Below are 17,864 nucleotides of genomic sequence, written 5' to 3'. Positions count from 1 at the left end.
TGGTGAATAGTGCCTGGGAGAAACTGTCACCCACTGAAGCATTGCAATTACCAGTTATTTCATGCCAAATCATTTCTTACTGCTCCCAAACTGCCCTGGGGCTCTTAATTAGGATGGAAAATACAATGCAAAGACTGTCAGGGGTCTGACAGTAACCCTGTGTGCAAACCCAGCTGAGCTGATGGCTCTGCTGTGTGTCCTTGGGCTCCACAGGTCAGTGGCTACGTGGTCAACATCTACTGGACATTCGATAGCCACAGGCAGGAAAAGAGGACTCTGGTCATAGAAGGAGAGAAGTCCATCCAAAAAGGTAAATTCTGCACAAAGCATGAAGTTTTGCTTTTGCTAACACCAAGCAGAAGGATTTATGGAAGGTTATAGGATTATTTTATTTCTCTTTTTTTTTTTTTTGCAACTAGTAGTTTCTGTTTAAACAATTCTTTTTAAGCCTGGACAGGACAAACCAGCAAATCCTCTGTTCTGAGGACTTGGGAGATTTCAAGCAGATTTGGGATTTACCCCCAGAGCTGCTCTAGTCCTTTCTCATCACATGGGATTTTGTTTGTTGCTCCATTTCTAATCTGCCAAGGGGAGTAGAAACAGAACAAGGATTTCTCGGGCTTGCAAACAGCACATGTCCCTATTAATCACATTTCTGGCTCGGGAAAATCTCAGCCTGGATATGGGAAATCATCTGGGCACAGGAAAGCACAGGCTGGGTTGGATCCCAGAGTCTCAGGTGCTTCTGTCTGAAGGAAATTATTCCAAAATAATGAAAGCACAACGCAGGAGAGTCAGGCTCCTGTCTGTTTGCTGACCCTTCCCTCGCGCTCCCACCCCGTGCTTTGCCTCACCTAATAGTGCCCCTTTCTCTTCTTGCTCAGTGGCCAATTTGACAGCACACACCCCCTATGAAATTTCTGCTTGGGCTAAGACGGAGCTGGGTGACAGCCCTCTGTCTTTTGTGCATGTGGTGACCAGTGGCACAAGACCTGCAGCCCCAAGCCTCAAGGCCAAGGCCATCAACCAGACGGCGGTGGAATGCAGCTGGAGTGGCCCCAGGAATGTTGTAAGGCACCAGCCCTTCCCTCACCATCACCCCGGGGTCTAGCTCAGAGCAGCACAAAAAAACCCCTAAATCAGGGTTGTTTGTTTGGATTTGATTCCAAGCCTAGAAAATTTTATGTTTGAGAATGGGGGGAGGAAGGTCCTGCTCTGTAAAGAGAAGCAAAGGAAAGCTGATTGTTTGTTCAGCCAGTGATGCAGGGGACAAGTGGCTTAAACACAGAGAGCTTTTGAATCTACTGCTGTTATCCAAGCTGAGCTCAGGGTTTTTGGGTTGGGAGTGCAAAGGGAAGTGGGCAGATTGAACCTGGGCAAGAGAGAGGAAAAAGGCTCTGGAGAAAACGGGTCTTTGCTTCATGTCCCCAAAAAGTGACAACCAGCAGGTGCTCTGGGCTGTGCCAAACCCTGCACCACCCCTGTCGTGTTCTCCCTCCTCAGGTCTATGGCATCTTCTACGCCACCTCCTTCCTGGAGCTGTACAGGAGTCCTCACAACAGCACCACCACTGCCCACAACACCACGGTGCTGGTGCAGCGCGACGAGCAGTACCTCTTCCTGGTGGGCTCCTCTCCCCTCCACCCTCCCTGCAGCCCCTCAGGACACAGCACTGACCCCTCTGCCCCCTCCAGGTGCGGGTGATGTCTCCCTACCAAGGGCCTCCCTCTGACTACGTGGTGGTGAAGATGATCCCAGACAACCGGCTGCCCCCGCGGCACCTCCACGCCGTGCACACCGGCAAGACCTTCGCCGTCATCAAGTGGGAATCGCCCTATGATTCACCTGACCAGGACATGGTAATCCTCAGAGAGCCTTCTGCTGCCCCTCTGCACTCGAAATCCTGCCTCAGAGATAGAGCCTGGGGTTTATTCTGATGGGGAAAGCATGAAGTCAGATCTGTGCTCAGTATAAAATCATCACCAAAGTGCTGACACCTCCAAGACCTTCATTTCCTCCCTGCTGGCCATTAGCTCAGGAGTGTAACATTTAAAAAGAGCCAGGTTTGGCATATCTGGTCTGAAAACAGCCCTGGGCATGTACCAGAACACTTTTCTGGGCTGTGGTTTTGCCCAGGAGGTCAGGCTGGGCTGGAGCACTGCTGCTGCTCCAACAAAGCCCAGTTCTGTTCTCTGCCACGCTCAGGTCTCGCTCCATTGAAGGAGAGTCATTTTCTCAGCAAGCTTCCCCTCCCATTCTGTTCCAGAGGCTTTAACAGCAAAGCTTTGGAGGTATAAATCTTCCTGGCAGCTCTGACAGGGGCAGGGTTTGCATTGCATCCTTGTGATTCACCAAGAAATACAACCTGAGGTTTTCCTCCTGCCCTCATCTGTTCCGCCAGCTGCATTTTCTGTATCAGAAAATGCTGGTTTTGGGTAGGGAACCAGAGAGAGGCTTGGAATTTTGCTCCCCAGGCTTTCTGTAAAGCACAGGCTTGGTTTAAAGCAAATTTTAACCCCCCCTGTCTAATTTCCTAGCACCGTTTTGTTGAAAGTCTGCAGGAAAATGAGATTTTTTTTTCATTCCCTTCCTCCCTTTCCAGCTATATGCCGTGGCAGTTAAAGATTTGGTGAGGAAAACAGATAAAATCTACAAAGTGAAAAGCAGGAACAGCACGGTGGAGTACACCATAAAGAAACTGGAGCCAGGAGGGAAATACCACGTGATTGTCCAGCTGGGAAACATGAGCAAGGAATCCAGCATGAAGATCAACACAGGTGAGAGACTCAACACCATCCTGGGCTGGATGGGAGCTGAGAAATGTTTCTGCCTCTCCAAAGCCCAATTTTGGGAAGGTGATGAAACCCCCAAACAACAGCAGAGGGGAGGAAGCCTCTCAAAGAAAATCCAGTGTTTTTTTCCTGCTAAATAGAGATGGGAAAGACACCCAAATGGGCAGGTAGACACCATCAATTCTGATTACAGCCCCACCACTGAAAAATCCCTCCCAGCTTCCATGCCACAGCATCGTCCCTTTCCCAAGCAGAGTCTTGTGCTGATCCCTAAAACACACAAAGTTTCAGAAGGGACTCCATTACTGTAAAAGTGTTACAACCTCACCTGCTGCCCCTTTTTCTCATTTGCAGTCCCACTGTCTGCACCGGACGCCTTAAAAATTATCACAGAAAACGACCACATTCTGCTTTTCTGGAAGAGTTTGGCACTGAAGGAAAGCAATTTCAATGAAAGCCGGGTAAGTTTTGCTTTGCCTTCTGTCCTACAGAAAATCCTGGAATTTCAGAGTCACTGCAAGGCTCCTCTGCCAGACTCTGAGATCCATGCTGTCCTTGGTGAGCCCTCTAGGAGAGCTCACTGAAATTCCTGTCACGGCTCAGGCTCTGAAGCTGAGAGATCCAATCAGTCACCTTTTAGGAACATAATTACTCCCTGAGAAAAGGACAGTTGTCCCATGTGTGAAAGGACTGGGGATAGGAGGCTGCCCTGCCATGGCAGGAAGTCTGAGAATTGTCCTTATTCAGACTGGGATAGAAAATCTGTGAAATGTTGTCTGTCAGAGTATGGGCAAGGAGAAAACTGCACCAAAAAATCCTGGAATCTGTGTTTGGGTGGTCTGGGGTGGGTGCTAAGGACAGAGTGGACCAGACAGACCAAACCTGAATAATTTAGGTTGAAAAAGATCTCCAAGATTGAGTCCAACCCTGATCCCCACCTTGTCACTGAGTGCTGCATCCCATTGTTTCTTGAACATCCCCAGGGATGGGGACTCCACCAGCTTCCTGGGCAGCCCTTCTAATGTTTAACAACCATTTCAGTGAAGAAATCCAATGTTTAACAACCCTTTCAGTGAAGAAATTCTTCCTGATGTCCAACCTGAGCCTCCCCTAGCACAGCTTGAGGCCAGTCCCTCTCATCCTGTCCCTTGGGAGAAATCTCTCCTCCCTGAGCTGGCCAAGCTCAGTGCACACCAACAGGGATTCCTGGAGGAGTTTCCACATTGCTCCCTCCCAGCTGACAGCCCAGCAGAGCTCACCAAAGCCAGATCCAGGGGGAAAACCAAATTTCAAAGCCAGATCCAGGAGGAAAACCAAATTTCAAAGCCAGATCCAGGAGGAAAACCAAATTTCAAAGCCAGATCCAGGAGGAAAACCAAATTTCAAAGCCAGATCCAGGAGGAAAACCAAGTTTCAAAGCCAAATCCAGGGGGAAAACCAAGTTTCAAAGCCCTGTTGCAAGGGCTTTGTTGCACCCTCTGCAGCCAAGTGATTTGGGGTTTGTGTTTTTCCTCAGGGCTACGAGATCCACATGTTTGACAGCTTGATGAACATCACAGCCTACCTGGGCAACACCACAGAGAACTTCTTCAAGGTGTCCAACCTGAAGATTGGTCACAACTACTCGTTCACTGTGCAGGCCAGGTGCCTGTATGGGGGGCAGATGTGTGGGGAGCCAGCCACCCTCCTCTATGATGAGCTGGGCACAGGTGAAGTCCCTATTTAATCCCCCTCCTCCTTAAAACACTCAGGAAATCCTGATAAATCCTTTAGGGAATAAAGGAATAAAGTACAAACAGCACAAACAGCATTTTTCTCCCTCTCTCCCTGCAGGGGAAGACTCCTCTGCCACCAAGTCTGGGCGCCCCACGGACGTGGCTGCCATCGTGGTGCCAGTGCTGTTCCTGCTGCTGGTGACACTGGGGATTGGGTTTGTGCTGCTCTACATGAGGCACAGGAGGCTCCAGAGCAGCTTCACTGCCTTCGCCAACAGCCACTACAGCTCCCGCCTGGGCTCGGCCATCTTCTCCTCGGGGGATGATTTGGGTAGGTGGCCCCTTGGTGGCATTTGGGGACAGTGTTGGGGGTGGGAAACTGGGACAAGAATTACTTCTTTTGTCAGAGTTTGAGCCGTTTTGGTATCACCAACACCATGGATTTGATCTAAGAGTACAAATCATGGAATTATGGAGTCGTTAAACTTGGAAAAGACCTTTAAGACCATCAAGTCCAACTGCCTAAAGTTTTGCCAACCAAACATTTTTATAAAATTAAACCCCTCCCTCTGATGAAATTCACTTAAAAATGCATTGAGGACATGAAAGCATGGCAAAAATTCTTCTGTCATGGTTTGGGCCCCTTTGGCATCACAAACTCCATGGATTTGGTCTAAGAGTACAAATCACTGAATTATGGAGTTGTTAAACTTGGAAAAGACCTTTAAGACCATCAAATCTAACCACCAGAAGTTTTGCCACTCAAATATTTTAATCAAATTCAACCCCTCCCTCCACTGCAAATCACTCAAAAATGCATTGAGGACTTGAAATCAGGGCAAGAACTAATTATTTTTCATGGTTTGGGCCACTTTGGCATCATAATATCTATATATCATAAATCATACCAAGTCCAACTGCCAGAAGTTTTGCCACCCAAACATACTAATCAAATTCAACCCCTCTTTCCGCTGCAAGCCACTTAAAAATGCATTGAGGATGTGAAATCAGGGCAAAAATTAATTCTTTCATCATGGTTTAAGCCAGTTTGGCATCTCAATCTCCATGGATTTGATCTAAGAGTACAAATCACAGAATTATGGAATAGTTAAAGTTGCACTTAAGACCGCCAAGTCCAACTGCCAGAAGTTTTGCCAACCAAACATTTTTATCAAATCCAACCCCTCCCTCCAATTGAAATCACTCAAAACCTGAATATAAAGTGTTGAGGGCCCTCTAACCCCCTGTTTTGGGTTTGTTTTCCAGGGGATGAGGACGATGAAGCCCCAATGATAACTGGATTTTCAGATGACGTCCCCATGGTCATCGCCTGAAGCGCATTTCTGACTGTACAAAACCAAATGGTGTAAATATTTTATTTGATAAAAATAGTTGATTGTTTATTTTAAAAATGCACTTTGAGTTGCAATACGTTATTTTTATATGGGCCAAAAAAAAAAATAATAATAATTTTAAGAATACACTTTGTAGTAATCAACTGTGAATTGCAGACTAGGTTGGTTGAGTAACAAATTGCTTTGATTTAACATTAATTTAGTCTTACAAGGCTATGCTTGCTGGGCATGCTTTTAAGTCTGTGAGATATTTTCCGTTGACTAAATTGGCTACTCATTTTATTTTTCTAAGACAAGAATAAATTTATTTAAAAAAGAAAAAAAATTCAGGAGATTATATATGTAGAGAGAGATAAGTAATATAGTCCCTGAAGGTTTTGCTTTTACTTTAGGACAAAAAAAAAAAAAATCCTTTTGACTTTGTTTTATATGAAAGTATTTTTGTTGTGTTAATTTATTGGGAAATCTGCTGCAGAACAGATTTCCAAAGTCGTCAGACATTGTACACATTCTTGTGTAGAACATGTGCCACTTTATCTCGCAAGGCAGTCGTATCTTGGCATCCCCATCATTGTCCTTGCCACCATAATAAAAACCCTCATTGCCACATAGTTTTTCTCCCTTATCCAACACCCAATCTTCGAGCAATCTCAAGATGCAGCAGCACATTTTTTAGGGGTGAATTTTAACTTCCTGCTGCTGTAGGAAGGCAAAAACATCCCCAAACCAAGCTGTGCTGCCCAAACCCCTCCTGCTGCTCCCCATGCCCTTCACACAGGGCTAGATTAACCTGGAGCTTGCAACCACAGCGTCAGTGAAATAAAAAAATAATGCCACTTGCACCTTAAATCCCATTTTCCAGGTGTTTAGGATCCCTCTCCTCCTCCGTGGAGCTTCCCCCAGATGCCAGCACGGTGGTGGGACGGAAGGGGGAGCCTCCAGTGTGTGCAAAACCAGGTTTTCCACACTCACACAGAGCAATAATTACCGAAAATTCAAATTAATTTGGTCTGCAGCAGGGATTTGATCCTCCCTCATTGGAATTCTCTAAAAGCGGCTGTAGTTTTACCTACAGCTTTAGAAATAATATCAACACACACACACGTTTATATTATTTTCTCATCTCACATTCCCAGCAGACACAATACTGGCTGCAGAGCCAAATGCAAACGTCTGCTGTCTCCACCGTTTGGAGCTTTTCTTTTGCGACAGCAAAAATGTGAATTTCACCAAAAAAATGTGAACCTCACCGCTACCTGCCAACCCAGGAGCACAACAGGAGAGGATGTTCAGGGCTCTCCCCTGCCTGTGCTCTATATATGCAAAACTTCTCACCAGGAAAGAAACAGCACACTGTCTTGTCACATTGTTTTTTTGTTAAAAACAAAGGTATTTTTGCTGTGTAAATCAAGTTATAACTGCAGTCTTCCTACAGATGAAACGACAGAGGCCAACTATGTTTTGATACGTGATCGATCAGTTTAATTTCACAATAGGAAAATGTGTAAAAAAGTTGAAGTCTGGATGGTTTGATACTCTAGAGAAATACTAACTCTATTTTCAATTACTGCTGGTAGCATTCCCGGTGACAGATTTGTTTTTCCCCCTCCAAAGCTGGGACCAAACTAGGATCAGATTTTTATAAGTAGCAACAAGCTCTCAGAGTTGCAATATTTTTACCTTGTCAGTGGATCAGGTGATGTTCAGGAGTTCAAATTTTGAATAAATCAACCCAGCACACACACAGCTCAATTTGCCTGGAGTTACAGCTGCACAGAGAGACCAGACTCTGACCCAGAGGCTAAACCAGTCTCAAAAACATAAATCAAAAGATTTTATGCAGGAAAGGAAGCCTAAAAACAGAGATGAAGAGTATTGAACCCCTTCCTTGTAAAGTAAATATTTTTGGCACGGGTTACTGAAAATTCCAATGTAGCACCCGAAAAGCTGGTGCCTCTCTGGTGAGGATTAGGGTGGTTAAATTCTGATATTTTATCCTCCCAGTAAGGTGAGCAGAATTTCGAATTTAACCCATCTCTGTCCAGCCAGATGCCAAGTAACCACTTTATATCCTGCAGAAATCCCCTGGCTGGAGGTTTCCAAGCATCACAGGTCACTCCTGGCCACCCCAAAAGGCCCCTGGCTTGGGGACACTCATGCAGAACAAAGAATTTTGGGCTAACACTGCACCCAAACCCCTTGGTTTACATTTAACTCTTAGTTAAATGAACTCCCTACCACAGTGTGGGCAGAGCAGAGCCCTCTGTGGGGTCACCCCTGTGTGCCCAGGGCTTTGGGGACAATGCAAAACCCATTTTACTTTGTGGGGACAACACCCCCAGCTGTCCCCAACCCTCCCCTTCACTGCAAAAATCACCACTGTGCTCTCAGCAAAGCAACTTCACAGGGCTAGTGTATTTTATATATCTAGAGATAGAGAAGTCTGGGCTCCAGGTGGGGAGTGAGCAGCTTAGATGCAGTTCTGGGGTAAAAATTGTATATTTTTATGAACTTTTGAAGCACGGAATCTTGTTCGCGGAGACATACAAGGGGGTGGGAGGGTTCTGCTGTAAATATGGTACGTGGATGTGGATGTATATTTTGTTCTGGTTTTGTTTTCAGTAGCCTTATGCAACGTGACATTACCCTAAATTTTGGGAGGTGGTTTGGGTTTGCTTTATAGGAACCCAGTGACATGTTTGGATCCGTATGGAGAAAGAAAAAGGGTGTGGAAAACACCCTGGTTTAGGAGGAACTTCCACCAGTTAATTTGTGTTTGCATCCATTTCAGATGTCCATGAGTGCTCTCAAGTCCATTTGAAGTGGCTTTCAGTCTGACTTTCCATTTAACTAAGGTCGAACACTAAAATCTGTTGAGGTTTTGGAACATGAGGCTTCTTTTGCTTTGGCTCAGGCTTTTTGTGAGGGTTTTTGTTTTTTGTTTTTTTTTTTTTTGTATTGGGGGTTTGGTTTTCACAAGAAAGAACAAGGAGGTGCTGTTTTCCAGGCTGGAGACTTGAACACCTATCAAAGGTCTGCAAAAAGGCTCTTTTCAGTCAGAATAAATCCCATCTGTGGGTTGCCAGCTCTGAAAGCTCCCTGAGCCCAGCGAGAGCAGAGCCCACACTCCAGACTCGTGCAGAAACCAGCTGGAGCTTCCAGCCCCTCTGGGCTTTGGCTGAGGGTCTGAACCCCAGGAAATCTGCACCAGGGATGTCAGAGAGGGCTGAAATATGTGCTGTCCGCAGGGAAAACCCCTGCCTGCAGATACTCCATGTGCACAAGAGCTGGGACTTCACGCCTGGCTCACCCTGCCCTAACTTGTTCCAGGTGCTCCCACCTTGACGCAGCTTTAGCAGGAGACAGAACGGGGAAAAACCTCTTTTCCTTGGACACAGCTCAAGTTACAGAGAGGTTTGGGAGCTCAGAGCCAGCCAGAAGGGGAGGGGAGGGCAGAGAGGCAGAGCTGGCTTGCAGAATCCACCTCTTGTGGCCTCATGGCTAGAGGACCTTTGTGTTTGATGGTCATCTTGGTGGTCACTATGTTATTTCACTCCTCCTGTTCCTAGAGTGTCCAAAAACCTCACATTATCCACCAGGGAAATACCACCTGAGCCAAGGAAATTCTCCTAGAGTGTCCAAAAAGCTCACATTTTCCACCAGGGCAGAGCTCAGTCTGAACATCTCCACACTTGGAATCTCTCTGTAGGGACAGAATGTATTGGATGGCAAACTTCACCTTCTCGCTAAAGGAAATGTCAGATGTGTTCAGCAAAAAAAAAAATTAACCTTTTCCAAAACAACTTTCAAGTCTCCTTCAAATGGACTTGAGAAGGGAAATGGTGCAATAACTCAGTTACTCTTGGACCCCGAGAGCATCTTCATTCCTGGAAATAGCTGCAATGTGATAATTAATCCTTCTAAACCTGCATCAGTCCAGCCTCTAATAGAGGTAGTGTCACCTTTTAATCAGGTTCTTTGAGTGAAGTTTAATGTTATACTATTTGAATTGCTACTCTGTGTCCTTTATTTGTTGGTTTGTTGGTTTGGTTTTTTTTCCATTCACTGATTTCTGCTATGTATTATTGCACAATTTTGAAGGAATTTTTGTCTGTCAATCTTTTTTTTTTTTCCACTTAATGATAACAATAAAAATGGATTGGGTAAACAAAAGAGTTTCTGGAATTGTTGTGCAGTGTATCTAGTCTAGTGTGAGAAAAAGGAGAATTTTTTCTGAATGTATTTTTGTTTTACAAAACCTAATAGGATCATATTAGGTTTTGGGGAATGGTTTGGGGTGGAAAGACATTAAAGATGATCTAATTTCACCCCCTGCCTTGGCAGGGACACCTTCCACTATCCCAGGCTGCTCCAAGCCCTGTCCAGCCTGGCCTTGGACACTTCTAGGGATGGAGCAGCCACAGCTTCTCTGTGCCTCACCTCCCTCACAGGGAAGAATTTCTCTCTAATACTCAATCCAAACCTGCCCTGTGTCAGCCTGAAGCTGCTCCCATCCTGTCAGTGCTCCTGATCAAACCCGTGACAGCACAAGGGCGATCAGAATCAGGGAAATGGAGCTTTGTGCCTCAGGAGCAGCAGATCCAAAGGTGCCACCCTCATCCCTAACGCAGTCACGTCTGCCTGTCCCTTCCCTCAAGGTCACCAACACCCCCAGACACCCAGACATCATTCCAGCCTGTCCAACTCCACTCCACATCTGCACAACTCCACTTTCAGCGTTATTTTAAAACCAATTTCCCCAACAACCCCGCGCAGGTAGACGCGGCACCTGAACACCCGAAATCCTGCAGGATTTCTCCTGGCAGGGAGAGGTAATGAGCAGGCAGCAGCCTCTTCACACGTCCCTCATTTCCCAGCCCGGATAATTGGAAAAGGCAACATGTGATCTTGGTGGACATAATTGAGGCGCGCGAGCATCTTAAGTGTTGCACTTCATTAACATTTAGCTCAAGGCGACGTTAACAAACAGTCGTTCCTTCCTCCCCGTTGCCCCCTCGGTCGGGAATGAAGCTGATTTTTTCCTACTGCTGCTGGAATAGATTGTTCCCCCCGGGAGGTACAAGGAGTTACACCTCATTCCCAGACACCTACTTTCTGCTGGAGGAACCGACGTGACTCTGAGGCTTGAAGAGGAAATCTGGATGGAATAAAAGTTTGCTTCCTCTCCTGACAAATCCTGCAGGTTTTTTATGGGTAGCAAAAATTTCCACCCTAATCCTTTACTGCCTTCACCATGGCAAGTTACAACATTTTTTCCCACTTTGAGAACCCATCAAGGAGGAAGATTTGGTTGGAGAAAAAGGCACAAACACATCCAGGAGCTGGATCCAGGCTCCCCTTGCTCTACTGCTCCTGAAAATGCACTTTTTTCCCCCAAAATAACATCAGGGATTGCTTCCTGCAACCCCAGAGAGGGGAAGATGTGGATCCTGCCTGCAGGAGTGAGGAAACCAGGTAGAAACACTGCAAAAAATTCCTTCCCACCACGGGTTAAGCTTTCCACAAAATAGATGGGCTCTGATCTTGAGAGAGAGCAGCTGAAGGTCTGGCTCACTGCTCCTCCTTTGAGCAAGCAATGCCTTGTGCCAGACTCCTGAACGATTGTGTTTAGCCTTCCTCAGCTGGAAAGACGAAATAACTGAGGATATTTCACAGCAGAACTCAAGCTGGGTTTTGGGACGGAGGAGCCAAGAGCTCCCAGATAGCCCAGCTGAAGGAAGGAAGGAAGAGAAGGTCTGTGGGAAGGAAAGATTCATGCTAACCATCAACATCTTGGCTCCCACCGCAAACCTCTCAACCTGCCAAGTGTGGGATGCAAGAAAAATGGCATCTTCCAGGATGTGAGGTTTATTTCTTTCCTGTAAATTATAGGCATCCAGAAGCCCACATCCTCAAACTCCCAGAGCTGGGCTGACATCATGCCCAGAAGATTTTCTCTCCCCAGGCTCTGCAGACCTGGGACCAACTTGGGGAGCAGACCTGACCTTTTATTTCTCAGAGCACCTGCGTGGGGTTGTGCTGGAAAAAATCCCAGGATGATGGAGGATCATAAAAAAGGAACTAGACAGCAGTTTGGGAAAGAAGGCCAGGAAGACTTAGTGAGGAAGAGTTGATTAAATTCATCCTGAAGCTACAATTGACACTGCCTGTGCAGGAGGGGAATATTCTAGAGATGGAGGATCTGAGGCACAGGGGGACAAGAGGTGACATCCACATCACTGAACCTCCGAACTCCAGGGTGGCTTGGCCAAAAGAGAAGCTTTATTTTCCCTGGATCTTTCTGTAGCCTTGGAGAGGGAAGCAGACGCTCTCCTAGAAGGAATTGAGAACCTGGATGGAAATATGGGGCTTGAATGAGCCATTCTCAGTCATTTTTGCACACTGGGAGAATGGCTGCCTGTGCAGTTTGTATCTCCCCAAGCCTGAGATCCCAAAGGGTGATGACAAAAGGATGGCGAGGAGGTTGGAATTTCCTCCTGGCCTGAGCTCTGTGTAACATCAGCAGGCTTCATCCCTGCCCAAGCTGAGAGGGTCACTCTAGGCCTTGTCTGCAGCCAGGGATGAGGCACAGCAGTTCAGAGAGTGCTTCCCTCGTCCCAAAATAGGTCAGACTCTCTTTGCTATAATGGGAACTCAGCGGCGACTGCCTCACAGCGAGCCTCGGGACTGTAAGACACCACAGCCTACATGAAACGCATCCCAAACTCAACATCGGGGTGAGAACATCCCCCCTGCAGCCAGGCAGCTCCTGAAGCACTCACACCCTGCAGGCTGGAGAGGAGCCCTGGCCAAACATCTCCTCTTTGCTGGCACCCCTTCCCTAGCTCCAGCGGAGAGCAGCGCCGCAGCTCCTCTCCCAACAGCCTCCCCGCTCCCCCCTGGAGGCTGCTGGCCCCCTTTGGGTTAGCCTGGCTCTCTGAAATGACACAGCTTTCCCTCCCCCCTGCCAGGGCTTTCTCGGGATCCCTCGGACAGCCAGGAACAGCAGCCTGGAGGCCAGTTCCCAGCTGTGTGTTCAGTCACGGGAGCAGCTTGGTTTCCCATCCAGCTCCACTTTGCAGGAGCTGTGTGGAGCCCACAGCCAGCCTGTCTGCACCCTGCAAATTACCTTGGCACACTCAGAGCTGGTGAAGACAATAGCCTGCTTGGCTCATCCATCTGCATCAACACCATTCCCAAATGTACTTTTCCCTCCTAAACTTATTTAACCTCGCAACCAAGAGCCGCAAGGACGGCGCGCCGTTTGTTCCGAGACCAGATCTCCCGGGAGAGCAGGCACAAAGAATAGAAGGCAGCCTGGAGAGATGGGAAAAGGGGAAAATCCAGAGGAGGATTCGAACACATCGCCCTTGGAGACAGTGCCAGTGACCTGCTAAGGTCCAGCCATCCTAAATAAATGCGCTGCGTTTATTGTCTGGCCAAGCACGGTAATGCTTGAGCCGTTTCCAGCGGGTGGGGCTGCGCTGAGACAAAACAGATGTCGCTCACCCCGAGCCCGTTTTGTCGGTGATTTGTGCTGCAGCCCCTCCTTGGGTCAGGGGGTTTGGTTAACGTCCCCCCTAAACCCCAGAACGGGAGCCAAAACCTTCCGCCAAGGTGGTGAATCCTAACAGACAGGTGACAATGCCAGGGGGTGACAATGCCAGGGGGTCATGACGCCAAGGGTGACGATGCCAAGGTGTTGACGATGCCAGGGGGTGACAGGGGTGACAATCCTTGGGGGTCACAGTCCCGAGGGGTGCAGCCCAAAACCCGTGGCGATTAAAGCGCCCTGTTCCTCTCCCTCTGCACAGCCCCACCAGATGCTCCCAGGGGTCCCAGGAACCCCCAAGCCAGACCCTGGGTATCCTCACGGGAGGGCAGAGCTGGCAACCAGCTCTGTCTGTACCAGACCCAATAATTCACTTTTTAACCTGTTTTTTTGGCTGATTCGCCCCAAAATGAGCAGCTCCCAGCTGGTCCTGCTGCCACCCGTGTGCAGTAGATGGCAGCAGAAGCTTTAGTCACCAGCCACCAAACTCACAAGGATCCCTCCTCCTCCACCTCCTCCCCCCAACCCGTTTTTTTTTTTTTTTTTACTTTTTACTTTTGGTGGCCTCAAAAATTATTAGTTCCAGATGAGCTCCCGCCATTGTAATAGTCCATTTAACCCGATCCACTCTGGGCAGAGTCAGTGCAAGTTCAAATGCAGCGTTTTCACGTGTAAACCACACATCAGAGACATTTTTCTGCGCGGCTCTGGGCACTCCTCGTGCAGCAGAAAAGGGGAAATGCAGGAGGTTAAACCTCACACACACAGCCCCGGCCGTGGGCAACAATGGCACTTTGTCAAGGCAGCGCTGCCAGAGCGGGGCTGAACTTCTGAATTGAACCAGGAACCTCAGCACTGCTTCTCCCTTTGAAGATTAGCACTAATAAGCCAAACCAGTGGGTATTTTGTTTTATAAGGAAGGAGCATTTCAAGTCACGTACGCTGCTATTGTTGGACACAAAACATGTTCTGTCTCTGCCTGTGGTGACTCCAGCGACTGCTCCACGCTTGTCTTTTGCTGGGATTACCTTTATTTTTATACTATATTAAATTTACCTCCCACCATCTTCCAGGCCTGTTAAAACTGATGGCGTTTCCCAGGGCTAACTGCACATTTATAGTTTAAAAAAACCACCCCTATTTGTACTATTTTATTATCATATTCAAATTTTATGCCTTCTGTGGATTAAGTATTGAGAAACAATAATCGAAACTACCAGATTTCCCTCCTACTGGAATAACAAGCGCATCCCATATAAACAAGCTCCATGCAAGAGGTGCATTAAATGACTTGCTTCTGGTAAACGAAGACAGCCCTAGCACAACACATGGAAAATTTCATGTTGTTTGCTTTTGTAATTCACTGTACACACAGCCTTTAATCTGAGGATCTCGGAGCACTCTGCACAGTTTAATTAAGGCCCACAACTGCCATGTTGGGGAAGTACATTAAGCGTTGTTATGCTGATTCTTTACAGATGGGCAGGCTCAGGGGCTGAGCTGTGTGCTCCAAACTTCCCTCTCCCCACCCTGGATGGGTCCTTAAAGCTTTTCCATGTGGCATTCCCAGTGACAGACAGAGAAAATAGCTGAACTTACCCCCCCAACCAAACTAGAGAACCTGCTTTCACCCAGGGCTGAGCCTTCCAGCGACATGCTGTACCTGCAAAGCATCTGACTGCATTCCCATTCCCTCAGTTCTGGTGGAAAACTGGGTTTCTGCCATGTGGGTCAGCACAGGGCCTGGGTAAATCCGTGGTTCTGCCTTAAATACCCCCTCCCCAGCCAGCCTGCAATGGGTTAAACCCCAACCCGACATGACCCCACACTGGGTCAGGAGCCAGACCGTCCCAAACGGAGACCTGCCGGGCCCCAGATCTGCTATTTTGCTGCAGAGCTGGGAAGAAGAACATCCCAGCATCTTGGCTCCCAAACCCCCATTTTTCCACGGTATTCTCTCCTGCGGGATCCGCATGGAAACCGCTCGCAGTGCCGAAGCCACGGGACAAATGAATGGGAATTCACCCTGCCAGTGATATCCATCATGAGCCACAAGGCTGCACAGGGGAGGGGCACGCTGAGCCCTAACCAGCTGCACATGTACAGTGTCTGCCTCATCCAGCCGCTGGCCTCGGGCGCTGAACAGTTGCTAAACGCTGGGACTGGGACTGCAGGTCACCCCCTGCTTGTGCCCTCGCAGCTCAGCCACTCGAGGCCACCACCTCCTCGCTGGCCTTGGCAATGGGCAAGCAAGCAGCTACGGCCAGGGAATGAATAGGTGCTGAAGTCAGACAGCTTTTCCCCAACATTGTTTCGGCTTTTTTCTCCATCTCTCCCTTTTCCGTGTTCCTTCCCCCTCTCCTCTGCGAGCTCCTTTGTTCTCGTGTTTACAGCGGCATCGATTTGCTGTCAGAAAGCAACATGGCCTTGGAGTTTCTGTACACACAGCCCAAACCCAGCCGCCTGGAACCTGCCCCACTCCCTGCCACGGGCTGCACTCGGCCTTTCAGATGTCCCTGCCCCTTCCTGCCCCTCTAAACCCGCTGGGGACAGTGGGGGGCACAAGCCATGGCCCCACACAGAGCCCTAGAGAAACACCTGGGCAGGGCCAGTGCCTTCTGCTCCTCTTCCCCAGCATCTCAAAGGTTTCAGGCATGTTTTCCTGTTGTGATTCGAGAAAATCCCTTCCCTGCTGCCTGAACAAAGGTGTGGGTTGGTTCTGCAGAGTAAGCAGCTCTAGGTCTGCTGTCCTGGGTGTGTTTGCAGAATGGACAGAAAACACCTAAGGACAGGGCATAAACCACCTCCCTCTGGCGTGCCAAGGTGAGATGCAGCTCCTGGCTCTCTCCTGAAGAGGTGAGGGATTGCTGCCAGCCCTGCTAATGCTCTAAACAGCACCATGGGCTCCATCTCACCTCATGAGGGCACCTGGGGGAAAACCTGCCAGTGGTCTCCCTGCTGGGTGCTGTGGCAATTTCCACAGCCTGTGAAGAAATCCCTGCCTCTCTCAGCTTCCAGCAAGTGTTGCTACAGGTTTGAGAACACCAAGTCTATTGCCCCTCACAGCCCTCCAGCCAAACCTCTCGTGACCATTCCCCTGGCATGTGGTAACTCAAGTCCCTTTAGGGACTCCTCAGAGGGCTAAAGCCCCTGTTTTCCCTTTTCCCAGTTTTCAGATCCCCTCTCTTCTCCAAGCTCCATTGCTTTTACCTGCTTTTGTTCAGCTCTCCCGTGAAAGGAGGGGTTGGAAGGGGTGACAGGTCTGTAAATATATCGGATTGTCTCCGGGAGAAAAAAGGGAGAGCAAGAAAGAGTGACGGATATACCCTTCCCCTCCTTGCACTTGGGACAGATGAAGGAAGATGGCAGATAATTGCTCTTTATTGTGCCCCGGGTTCACCTTAAGATGAAGGAAGTGATAAGATTTCAATTAATGTCATTTAAGATTCCCTGCAAGCTGTCCTGTTCCTTTCTTGGCTTCTCTCCTCCTCTCAAACCGCGGTCCTCAATGCTGCTTTTGTAAGCCCACGGGAGCTCCCTAAATGGGCCACATCCTCACCTGGTGAGCACTGTCAGGGCTCCGTCGGCAGCACTGGAGCAATGCTAATTTAGACCAGATGACAATCCCCCTGCAGCCCCGCTCTGGATTTATTATAGGGCAGGATAGATAACATACTTCATTATACAAAGCAGGGATCGTTTTCCAGCTCGCCCAAGAATGAACCGAGGAGCTTTTCTAATCAGCTTAAACTGATCAAGATATCTGGGCATGGAAAGCCTGATATGATATCCAGGTTTCTGTGTAAGGCACCTTAGGCTGAGCTTTCTTACTTTCCCGAGTAACTGCACCAAATTCCTTGGGATTGCTTCCCTGGAAAGGGAGAATGCAGGGAGTTGGCACCCTGTTGAATAACCCACAAACACACTGGGGCAGAGTGAAACCTTCACTAGGTATTTGTTCTTTTCAAAGACAAAAAAATCAGAAAGAAATCTACTGAAAGAAATAAATGCGTGCACAAAGCTGCTTGGGAGATTTTGCATACCAGGAACATTTGAATTTTGATGTCATTTTACCTAAAGCCAGAAGAAAGCACTGAATCACCAAGGTATTCCAGAACAAGCCCCAACATCTTGAAAACGTTCACACTGTTCCCTTCAGATTTTCAAAATGTCTCCTCACAAATATCTGCTGGCACGCAGTCACAACATCCTCCTTTCTGACTGTGCCGCTTCGGAATAAAGCAGAATTTCCACGCAAAGAACGACTCCCAGCTTCCACAGACCCCCTAATTCAAATAAATTATATGTATGCATTTATTGCTGCAAACAGCAGTGCAAACCCCCCCCGACAAACCTCCACCAAAGCGGCGCAAATAGCTGAAATCCTTTCCCCCCCCTGCAGATACACTAATGTTTATTGTACCCAAGAGCATCCATTTTCGCTCCTCTC

General features: G+C 48.1%; 1 protein-coding gene across 2 annotated transcripts in view; it reads left to right on the top strand.

Moving 5' to 3' along the window:
• SORL1 (sortilin related receptor 1) overlaps window positions 1–10,035 on the top strand; it is a 46,071-nt gene extending 36,036 nt beyond the window's left edge. For both annotated transcript variants that reach the window (XM_085081894.1, XM_085081893.1), the window contains exons 40-48: window positions 214–310; window positions 885–1,069; window positions 1,504–1,623; window positions 1,695–1,859; window positions 2,603–2,777; window positions 3,147–3,253; window positions 4,309–4,501; window positions 4,626–4,838; window positions 5,774–10,035. In XM_085081894.1, the coding sequence (XP_084938020.1) occupies window positions 214–310; window positions 885–1,069; window positions 1,504–1,623; window positions 1,695–1,859; window positions 2,603–2,777; window positions 3,147–3,253; window positions 4,309–4,501; window positions 4,626–4,838; window positions 5,774–5,841 (1,323 nt within the window). In that variant the 3' untranslated portion in view covers window positions 5,842–10,035. The remainder of the gene's footprint in view (window positions 1–213; window positions 311–884; window positions 1,070–1,503; window positions 1,624–1,694; window positions 1,860–2,602; window positions 2,778–3,146; window positions 3,254–4,308; window positions 4,502–4,625; window positions 4,839–5,773) is intronic.
• Window positions 10,036–17,864: the final 7,829 nt, after the last annotated feature.

Source organism: Lichenostomus cassidix, chromosome 24 (assembly GCF_008360975.1).
Source record: "Lichenostomus cassidix isolate B80296 chromosome 24, HeHo_3.0, whole genome shotgun sequence".
NCBI lineage: Eukaryota > Metazoa > Chordata > Aves > Passeriformes > Meliphagidae > Lichenostomus > Lichenostomus cassidix.
Note: the sequence above shows the minus strand (reverse complement) of the source record. Positions and strands in the feature narration are given on the sequence as shown.